This window comes from Apium graveolens, chromosome 10, assembly GCF_009905375.1.
Source record: "Apium graveolens cultivar Ventura chromosome 10, ASM990537v1, whole genome shotgun sequence".
NCBI classification, from domain to species: Eukaryota; Viridiplantae; Streptophyta; class Magnoliopsida; order Apiales; family Apiaceae; genus Apium; species Apium graveolens.
In genome coordinates this window covers 1,800,701-1,812,376 of record NC_133656.1, presented here as the reverse complement: position 1 = coordinate 1,812,376, position 11,676 = coordinate 1,800,701, and the positions used below count along the sequence as shown (strand labels likewise).

General features: G+C 34.8%; 2 protein-coding genes across 2 annotated transcripts; both read right to left on the bottom strand.

The window, feature by feature from the left end:
- Positions 1-1,054: 1,054 nt before the first annotated feature.
- LOC141689606 (replication protein A 70 kDa DNA-binding subunit C-like) lies at positions 1,055-4,560 on the bottom strand. The gene is made up of 11 exons (XM_074493955.1): positions 4,417-4,560; positions 4,041-4,323; positions 3,826-3,922; positions 3,626-3,723; positions 3,442-3,523; positions 3,234-3,366; positions 2,994-3,148; positions 2,783-2,903; positions 2,496-2,699; positions 2,323-2,391; positions 1,055-1,207 (listed from the first exon to the last, which is right to left on the bottom strand). Exons 1-11 carry the CDS (start codon positions 4,558-4,560, stop codon positions 1,055-1,057), a joined length of 1,539 nt encoding a protein of 512 aa, XP_074350056.1.
- A 663-nt stretch (positions 4,561-5,223) lies between these two features.
- On the bottom strand, positions 5,224-9,058 carry LOC141689604 (uncharacterized). Its single transcript, XM_074493952.1, has 7 exons — positions 9,040-9,058; positions 8,488-8,946; positions 8,126-8,378; positions 7,382-7,983; positions 6,950-7,096; positions 6,578-6,865; positions 5,224-6,518 (listed from the first exon to the last, which is right to left on the bottom strand). Exons 1-7 carry the CDS (start codon positions 9,056-9,058, stop codon positions 5,224-5,226), a joined length of 3,063 nt encoding a protein of 1,020 aa, XP_074350053.1.
- Between the last annotated feature and the right edge of the window lie 2,618 nt (positions 9,059-11,676).

Genomic DNA, 11,676 nt, shown 5'->3' with positions numbered 1-11,676 from the left:
GAAAACTTGGCACCACCATAAGTAAAAGGTTTACAAGCAACTGGTGAAGTCATTTAAATTTGCAAGAAAAAGGTTAGAGAAGAAATTTAATGTGCATACCTCTGTCTCAAAGTGACGACATCGGGATAATCAATATTGATGAAGATACTTGTTGAGGGCAAATTACTTATGCGAATTATACCTTTTTTCAAATAGAAAAAATAGAATACTTTAGGAATGCTTTAAATGGAATTTGAGAGTCAGACTGTTGACTTTTTCAAAAATAATTAGTACATGCAGGAAAGCAAGAATTAAACCTTGGTAAACGTTGATGCGAACAGATGCAAGGATGACAATTTTCCTTTCTGTTCCTATATCCTCGTATAAATAATCTATATTCGGTGGGAAATTACCCACAAAATAAACACGGTGCGATGTCCTGAAATCAAAGTAAAGACGTGGTAATCTAAACAGTTATGATTATATAAATCTGCATTATAAGGACCAGAATACGGAATATCTTACTCTCCATCACTTAGTCTGAAGCGGATCATATCCCTTGAACCAAATCTGCTCAGGATTGTTCACTTTGGTTCCAACTCTTCGACAACACCGATAACATCTGTTTTGACATTGTAAATTACTAACGTTTATAACTTTAGAAATCTTGAGTGTCGACGTTTAAAATTCAATACCTGTGGAGTAAACAGGCATCTCATCATAATTCAAATTCAAAAGAGTGTCGGAAATAGCAGGCATGGGAGTCAATTCAAACTTGTGTCGCGGAATCATTAGAATATCCACTGGAACTACATCCACAATAGTGATGGGTAGGAACCGTATGCAGTTTGTGTTACGCACAGGCCTGTACAAACCAGTTGCAGGCATGATACCAATGTTCCTTATATGGTATAAGGTTCCTGAAATCAAAAGTCCGGTAAATTGATTCCAAATAGCAAGAGAAACAACTGCAACCATGTGCGTTTCTGTAATATAAAGAGAGTATATGCATGAATAATGAATATGAAACATAGAAACGTGGTGAACTCAATTACTTGCAATAGATTAAAAGCAATCACACCTCACAGTCGAGTAAAATAAGATTGTGCCTCGAGACCTCTCCATGACCATTCAGTGACCTCCACATTCTTGTCACCCTAACTTTCAACGTCCATGCAATTTGAGTTGCATTCAGATCGGACAAATGTTGATGGTCATCCATACCTGGCTGAAAGATGATAAATGTTAATAGGATTAATGTATTATGTATAGTATTTTTTGTTGAAATTGAAGAGAAATATGTGTACAAACCTGTATGTTCTTCAATAATTTTAGTGTAGAACAACTATAAAAGTTACTGAATATATAGTACCGTCTAAGTAGAATAGGATCGATTTTGAATTTGGGAAAGATACTCAATAACACCACTTTTAAAGGAAGATATTGTCATCTTGATTGTAGGTAGTTAGGATAATTTTTATAGGTTGTGGTATACTCTGCAAATCACAAACAATACGCATATTATATCATAATCCTAAACAAAGCAATGTGTGAATCAGGATTGCCATAATTAAGGTATTGATTTATGTCAAAATTAAGGAGAATATTTTGAGGTTATTCACGGGAAATATCGTGGAAACTTGTATAATGAGATGGAAAGTAGTTACATTTGGTAAATTTCAATATTGAGTAATGCGGGGAATTTAAAACATATTGTCTGATACCTTATTTTGAATTTAAGGCTGCTCATCTTGAATGTTTCGAGTCAAATTTAAGAACTTGTCTTCTCTTGAAAAAAATGATCTTTTCGCTATACATTTTGAAATTAAACAGATCTTTCCATTATAAAATCTTATGTCCATAAAGGACATTGATTGTCAAATTAAATGGTGTACGACAGGGTCCTTGATAAATAAGCACTACTTTTTAATAAAAGTAGTGCTTCAACCATGCTTCATTAAATATATATGATCAAGGTAATATTTAAATATTGTAAACCAAACTTTTATTTATGTGTGATGACGCTGATCACAGTTATGAAGGATTAAAAATCAAATACATAGATAACAAATGTTGAAAACAGGGTAAAAACATTGTTATGCAATCGAAATTGCAAATAATGTCACGTGGACAATAACTGTAAAAAATCATTCAGCCATAAGAAAGATGAAATCTCTGGAAAATACTCAAAGTTGAAGCATGCTATCAACCTTCCTGCAAGCAAAAGTGACATAAGTATCCTATGTTAGAGTGATGAATAAGGACAATTCATAGTCAGCGAAAAGCACTTTGGTATATAAGTAAATAGGATGTCTAACATAGGATGCAAGTTATTGTCAGTACCTTCTTAATTTTTTTGGTAACAGATTTAGCAGAGCCTGGAGTACCATTATCGTCATCACCTTCATAGTACTATACATGCAAAGATGTTTTAATAAGAAAGTCTGCAAATATTAGTATTCAGCATGGAATACTAAAGAGAACTCAAATATAACATAACCGTATTATAATCTCACTTCAAAACCTATGTTGATGGAATAATCTTCGGACAGAATGGGAGATTCAGAAGGAGTTGGAGTGTTCATCATTGGTTCATATAAATTATCAGCATAAAAGATGTTGTTATCCTCAACAACGTTTGATTTTGTCAAACCGAGCTCAACTAAAATTAGTCTTCCAACTAATGATTTAATCACTTCTAGAAAGGCTTTAGAGGAATCCTGAACACAGTTGTAGAAACTAAGAATGCATATGTGGTATAACATGGTGATGCTGCAGCTATTTTATTTCAACAGTTTTTTACCTTATCGTAATCAGAAACCACCTTTGCAGCACTTGTTCCAAGAACTCTTCTAGAAACTCGATCATTCAAAACAATATTACAGGCAAATGTCTCATCCTTGGCAAGGACCATGATACGGAACCTTGAGAAAATAGTTAGCTATTTTTTAAAGGCTTTAATTAACAGTATCAAGCCTACAAATATTTCCAATAAATTAAAATAGTTAGGTTACCTCTTCGGAGACACGGGAATGTTTTGAGGACATTGGGTACATTTGAATACTGTTCCAATGCGCTCAACATTGTGGAGACATTTGTTACAGCTATAAAACCACCAATTTGTTTCCTCATCGACCTTAATGATCTTAAAGGTGCAGCAAATTCTTTTCTGGGGTACGATGAAAATGTAATATTTAATAACAAAAGCAACCATATAAAAAATACCATTTTTGAATATTATATAAATGCAATACCTTGAGGTGATCGTATGTCAGATTCTCATTAAGGTCTTTGAGTGATAATTTTTCAAATAATGTGGGAACCAGTTCAATTTGTTTAGCTTGGAACAATTTGTCTCTTTTCATTATATATCCTTCCTCAAGCAACCTAAACATATTAAAGAAATTAATAAATAGAGCAAAACGTCGATAATTTAATTTTAACTCTATATTTACTTGTTACCTCTGCCTCATATCATTCACAAATTCATCATCTAGATTTATATATAGATGAGTAGATGGTAATGTACCAATCTGAACAGAACCTGTATATGGGAATTAAGTTAATTGTTTAATCAGCAAGAATATAACTGTGTAATAGATTTGATTGCATAAGTACTTGCTCATAAATGTAGTCACTTTTGTACTTGTTATAATAGCAATGATCGGTTTTTTGGGATTTCCAGCCATCTCGTTGTTGAACGACACAACAAGATCACCCCAAACAGTAACTTTGTGGGCATTACTACAAAATAGGTTTAGATATCATATATGTTAATAATCTATTAGCAATATGCGGTGTATATGCGTAATTACACTACTGATCAAATATACATATGCACATTACTTTGAATCGCATATTCTAAACTTCACAATGTCCCTATCTCCGTATCGAGTATGAAGCTTGTTCAAACCTTCATACTCCTCCACAACTCTAATAATATCTGTTTAACACAAAATTTATTTACACAATATTAAAGTAGGATGTCTTATAATAGTAGGAGAATTGTTCCATATGAGTTAATTATGATAATATCGAGTTAAAAGAGTACGTTACCAGACCTATTGCAAATTTAGGCTGCTGTTGAGGAAGACATTTATTTGCTTCTGCAAACAAATCTCCCAGGTCTAAAAACACAAACTTTTGCGAAGGGATCATGCCATCATCATCAGCAGTCCTCACAGTAGTGGAGCCTATAAATCTGATACAGAGGGTTGACTGCACAGGCTTCAAGTTTCCAATAGGATCTTTAATTGCAAACTGGTCAAAAACACCGCCTTCCACAATTTTCATGCTAAATCCATTCCAAATGTTATGATAGGAAAAGGCATGAACATGGTTATCCTACATTTAGATAATTTAAATGACATAAATATATAATAGTGGAAAAAAGGATAGACAACAAATAACGCAAAGATGAATAAATTTAAAACATACATCATCGTCAAGGAGAATAAGATTGTAGCCTTTCAATGAGTTCGTCTCTAAAGACATGTTAGCCCATATCCTGGTAACCCTGACCTTAATTTTCCAGTTAGTGCTTGCCTTGTCAAGATTGGATAGACGATCAAATGATTCCATTCAAAAAGATCACTATAAGAAGAGCAAGAAAAAAGTTCATTCAAAAATTTAATAACAACTCAGCAGGTAAGATATTTATACATTCAATATTCTAAGAAATGTATAAATCGCTTAAAGAATTGAAGATCTTACAAAATGGTTGAACTCTTGAGAGAAAAAAAGGATGATGCTTAGCAAATGACAAAACTCCTGTAAAAATGTTAAAAATATATTTAACCAGCAAGGCATTAGGGAGATGCCAACAATTTAGCTCGCAATTGATAGTGCAAATCTATTCCTTTAATTGAGAATTAGAGAAATATCCCAGTTTAATTTGCTAAGAATTCTTAAGGTAAATGTTTGATGTGATTATGACAACTAACCAACCTTATCATTTGTGTTTTTGCCAACAGAAAAAGGGAAAACTAAAATCCAATTCCTAATAAAATATGTACATTATATAAACAATTAAGAAAATCTTCCTAATCAAACAGATTATACATATTTTTAATAGACAAAATAATTGGAGATTAATTGCTTATATTATGTTCATAGACGGATGCAGTAAAAAAAAGTGTAACATTTTGGATGTTGAACTTACACCATTAATATATCAAACACAACAAATCCAGAGTTAAGAAGGAAATATAGAAAAATGTTACAGGAAGTTCTTAATATGTCATGTCAATTGTCTACACTTGGAAGATTGTAAAACACTTCCTCAAAAACTACATTATTTGTAATATCTGTGCTAATACCATCACAACTATCTATGAGAATATGGAGGCCTTCAGGTCGTGTCACTCTAGATATAGCAACATAAATGTGTCCGTGCAAGAAAGTTGCTTTAGGAAGGTAAATCCCAACCGTATCAAGTGATTGTCCCTGACTTTTGTTAATCGTCATGGCATAACATATTTGAATCGGAAACTGAACGCCTTTCAATTCAAACGGCCAGTTCGTGTCACTTGGAATCATCTCAATTCTAGGTATTAGATGTTTCGTTCCAACATGAGAGCCACACAAAATCTCACATTCAATACTGTTCTTCCTATAGGATTTCACAATCATTCGTGTACCATTGCATAATCCCATTATCTGGTTTAAGTTTCTCATAAGCACGACGATAACTCCTACCTTCAATTTTAACTCATGCTTAGGAATGCAAGGCATATTGATAGAGTTTACATACTCAACTCGAAAAGCGGATCTGAAATCATTATCATCATCACCTGCATCATCAATTGAATCCTGACTCAGATAAGTGTAAACCATGCCAGGAATTTTTTCAAGTATCGTTGTATTAATCTCATCCACCACGATATTGGTAGGTATGAGTATGGCCCTTGATCTGAGGTATTCATGTGAAGAGATATTTTGTATAAAATCTGGGTACGTCACTTCAAAAAGCTTCCGGATTGGATCTCCGGGCGTATGAACGATATATTGATCAGGAATCTTTATTAACATTTCACCAGTGTCTGGACTTGGAGAAATATTAGTTTCTTTGCCATCACCGACAGCAAGCTGCCACTTGCTAAAGTCCGCAATGGTTTTGTTATCCAAATCACTATTTCCTGCATTAAGCCGCATGTTTTGCTTCAATAAAAATACTTCACAGGATTCCCAAAGCTTGGATTTATTAAGGGTAGAGCAGACAACTTCAGCCCTTGACGCTTTTGGAATGACAGGAAGTATTTGCCTAAAATCTCCACCAAAAATAATGGTTATACCACTAAATGGCTTTTTAGCTCTGCTTTTATCAATAGCAGACATAATATCTCTCAAGGATCGATCAACGCATTCAAAAGCATGACGATGTTGCATAAGAGCCTCGTCCCAAATTATTAAATCAGTTCGCTGAAGTAGCTCAAAAATATCAGTCTTGTGTCTTAAACCGGTAGAACAATTTTCATCAAGCTTGAGTGGAATGTGAAAGCGGGAGTGTCCGGTTCTTCCACCAGGAAGCAACACAGCATCTATACCACATGAGGCAACAGGAAGCACAATCTTATGCTTTGATCGTAATCGACAACACAGTGTCTGCCACAAGAAAGTCTTTCCACATCTTCCACTTTCGTAAACAAAGAAAACACCACTTTTTTATGGTTGATATTGTCAAGAATGGAATCATAGACTATCTTTTGTTCATCATTGAGAAGACTATGATTTCTTGTGTGGATTCTCTTCATTTCTTCTATATCGTAGGATGTTTCCTCAAGAATTAGTCTATTCTCAGAGTTGGAAAAAAAAGCATCTCCGGGATATGGCATATCTGGGAAGTTTCTAAGGCTTTTACCAATATCATTCAACAATTTCTCTATCTCTGTAATAAAATTAATAAAACTTGATAACATTAATCCAAACATGGAACATGTAATATGTACAAAGCATTACTAACAGCTCATACCTGCAAGAGCGTAATTCTGGATCTCAATATCTGATAGACAAAGGTTTGGATTCCAAGTGAGATGTCGCCTCACAAGAAGAATATCATCTAACATGCATCCCCAATGAGCTTCCCAAAGGCTACGCGGATGAGAGACTGGACTGTATACTAAAATTTTGACAAACATGGCACGTAATTATGGAGGCATGGATGTATGCGCATTTTCACCTATAGCTTCGTGCCATTGCTGGTCGTTCTGGAGGATACCTAGCGCGGCACAGGCTTCGTGAAAGGAGTTATAAACATGGCCGTTGACTGTCTTCAAATTATTAAAACATACAGCACCTTTAATCCTGAGCAGGAGCATGCGGAGATATAATAGTTCAGCGCTAGATGAATGTACTTCAGCAAGCCTACCGATGACATCACCTCTTTTCCTCTATTTCCAGATACCAGCTTGTGGATGCCATGTAAACTTGCTTGGAAATTCTGAATAGGTTAAATTTGGGGCCTCTGCATATGTTTTATTTGCATCAAAACATGCTTCAAATTTGTTTTTCTTTGTTCCAGCATTGTCGAAAACTTCCTGTAGATTTTGTGAGCCTTTAAATGACACATACTTGTCATTCGGTAGATGTATTGGCAATCGTTCAACGGAAGGCCACCGGGAATGGATGTCAAAACCAAATATCCTCCATGATGCTTTAGATGCACAAACATATCTTCCATCCAAGTATTGCTTAACTTCATCAAGCGGCCGTTTCTCAGGAGTGATTGTGGTTGTGCACCCTTTTTTGTTGTTTGTTTTTTTCCTCAGACACATGGTGGCGGTATCATGTCCTTTTAAACAATATTTGAACAGATATTTCAATGATCTGGAGCTGTTACAAATCTCAAAATTTGTGTGACATTGAAATCTTATTAGAAGATCTCGATTGTAGGGGACAACATAACGATTATCCAGGTCAATTCCCTTTTTCTTTACGGTAATTCCAGTTTTCCTCCTCTTATAGATGGGAAAGCCACAGTCATCAAAGTATGTGTGAGAATTATACCTGTTAAAAAGGAAAGAACGATGTTTTAATTTAATTAAAATAAATCTAAAAGGAATGTTTTACTAAAAGGTGAAAAATTAAATGTTGTATTCTTCCAGCAGTATTTGGAAAATTAATTTAATGTAAAAGATCTCAGAATTACCTTTTAGAAAAATGTTTAATAAAACAACCTTTAACCATACAGGGAGAATTGACACAGTCAGTGCCACATGGTCCGTGGATCATGTAATTCTTGACAGCTTCGTAACCAACTGGATCAATACTTGGGTCAGGAATTTCTGCAGAAACCATTTTATCTATTTGTTCAGTTGTTTTGGGACGATCATTTGGATACAACCATATTAGCATGTGAGCATGTGGAAATCCACGCTTTTGAAACTCTATGATGTGCATTACTGTAATATGAAATTGATGAAAATAATTAAATAAAGCCTTACATACATGTCATATTAAATTTAAATCATAAGCAATTTATTAGAGGAAGAAATCCTGAAAATAGCATACCTCCAATACAACATCCAAAGCAGTTCTTATTTTTTATTTGATCAAGAAGTTGGTCAACTTTCATTTTAAATACCCTTGCAACGACGTCGGGTGCATCAACAACATCAACACCAGGTAGAAATTTTAACATCCTCTGAATTTCAGGCCATTTTGTGTTAGTGGTCATCGTAAGGAACAATGATGGGTGTCCAAGTGTTCGACAAATTACCATTGCATCCTTGAAATACTGGTTCATGTATCTTATACTGCCAGTGAAGGAGGCTGGTAAAATTGTTGCATTGCCGATATTTTTAGGATTGCTGTCACCCTTATTTAGTGCATCTCGTATGTTGTGGTACATATCAGAATGAATTGTAGTCTGGTGACCTCTGATCCAGTCAAGTCTGTATTGCTCAATGGCAGTAAATGCGTCAACAACATATTGCCGCCATAAACGACCTTCCAGATGTGGAGTCAAACCTGAATATACATGAGACAATTTCGGAGAAAATTAGAATGGTAGAATTAATTCATATATAAGTGTTCAAATTTAGGTCATGATTTTGAACATACCTTCCGAAGGCCGTATCATGAGTTTATAATTGTAATATTCTTTCATCGTGATGAACTCTCTCTCCCTTTTCATCCGGATCTTCATCTTCAGTATTCTGACGTTTCTGATTTTTTTGATTTGGTCTGTTTAAAGGGATTTGACGGTAATATCCGATGTCTCCATGAGGAAAAAGGATAGGATACTGAAGCTGCATAAACCATGGATCAGTTTCAAAAATTCTCTCTAATCCATTGGTTCTCGAATGGATTTTTGTATCCCTGCATCCTTTAACATACTCGTCAGTGACAATCAACCCGGCAACTTCATTCGATGGACCAATATGGTTAGGTCGACCAGATGCGGAAGACGAAGATATTAGAACCAATCTAAATTCATCAACTGGATTCTGACTAATTCTTTCACGTGCCATACGAAAACCTTTGACCAAACGATTTTGTTTATCCAACATTTCTAACAATGACTCAACGATTTCTTCATCCACGACATCGCGTCCTCCCTTAACGGCATTTATTATGTTATGTACTTCATCTTCAATTTCATATATGTAGAGTTGACAGAATTTGAGGATCTCACCATCAAGTGGTACAAAGCTTCCCATACTATGGTAATTTACACCTTTTACCTTGAAACAATAAGGAGCACCTCCACGATTGATACTACGATCAATTTGACCTCCGGTGGAAGACATGGCAAACATACAGTTGTACATTCTAATTTTTTCCTTGAAATTCCTAAAATGGGATCCACCAGTAAGGAATGAAGCGAGAGGCTCCGGAGGTTGCTTTTCTTTCTCAAGAATTATCTGACCATTTTTACAACAAAGAGAGAAAGTTGGAGGCTTTTTGGTCGCTTTTTTATTGTTTCTTTCATGATTCCACATGATGGCCTAACACTTTGAACAAATTCTATCAGGATCACCGACATCAAGGTACTCACTCCACTTAGTAACAGTATTGTCAAAATCATGTACATCAACATCGTCACAATCACCTACAAAATTTGAAATTATTATGACTGTGGAACATTAGAGTAATTAAGAATGAAACTGAATTTAAGTTCATACCGGTAGATATACAATCACTGTCACTGCTGTCACAATCTTCAACATTGTTAAATTCTCCTAATGAGTTCTTAGAACCTGAACTTTCTCCTTGCTCATAATAACTTTTTACGGAAGATGTATCATATGTTGAAGAACCTGGACTAATTTTACCACAGGTTTTTTTGGATTGTTGTTTTACAGCGATATCACTGCTGGAACCTAAAGTTACTTGTGGTCGTTTAAATATAGTGGATGCGGGCAGTGCAAAAGTGACAGTACTCTTGGCACTTTGAGTATTTTTTGGAGCTACAATATTTCGTTGTTCTCCTGCTACAACAACATTGTTAATATGATCAACTACTACTATCTTTATTTGCGTAAATTTTAAGCATCTCTAATATATAATTTTGATTTTGAAACGCACCTTCAAATCCCATGGGTCGTAATTTATGAACGCATGGAGTATCAGGAGTTGCGCATATTTCTCCATTTATCTGTACACCTACATGGTTGACCTAAAATTTATCAAATTGTGCGATGAATTTAACAATTTGAAAATTGTATTTTGCCAATATAGCAATAAGACAACCATGGACAACTATAATAAAAAATAATGTTGGTTATGTTTTGACCTGATATTTGAGAACAGTATGAACGTGAAGTGTTTCCAGGTTGGGTGTATGGAGAATTATCGAGTAATTCTCTGTCACGCGGACTCTTTCCACACAACCTATTTTTTCTTTTACCTGGAGAAGAACATAACCAATTCAGCCAATATCATATAAAATTAAACACAAATTTTTCCAACTATGAGTGAAGTAAAATGTGTATGATGTTTGAGAAGCATGTGAAGGTGACGCAGTTCCCACAGGCTTGTGCACAATGCTTTCGCTAACAGTTGGATCATCCGTCAGTGTACTCAGGAATATTTTATGTTCCTTAAAACTGCAATTCTTTCGATGCACCCTCATTTGGTTTTTTTTTCCTGCAATTTCCAGTAAAGACATTTATATTATCAAACAGGATTCTTTAGTAAAAAAAATAACTGACCATACTTATTATTGTTTACCAAGTTGTTTCAAGTTTGGTTTTGCATTTGGTTTAGTATTGAGGCAATATCCGTCAGTACCTAGTTTCTCAAAACTGGGTTGGAAATTAATGTCAACCTGAACTTCATGGAGAGTTTACATTAACATCTGTCCGGTGGCTAATCTATCCTTATCACTGGATTGGTAATTACCGATAATTGAAACTGCATAATGAAAAGGTATATTAAAATTAAGAATATTGTAGCTATAAAGGTAAACTCGGGAATTTACCAGCCTTTGTCGTGTCAAGAGTGCGCAGAGACTGTTTGCCTAAATCTTCCAAACACAATGGAAAATCTCCGGAGATTTGTTGCTTACATAGTTCTACGTTAATATCATGCAGCTCTGTGTGTTTAAGATACCTATTTTCAATTCCACTGAATGCTGAACATGGTATTGTATAAACACAACATTAGTATTACATTAAGAAGCAAACAAAAATATGTCAAAGTGGACCGTAGTATACGACAGACCTTGACTATGTTCAATATTTGATCAGCTGAGAG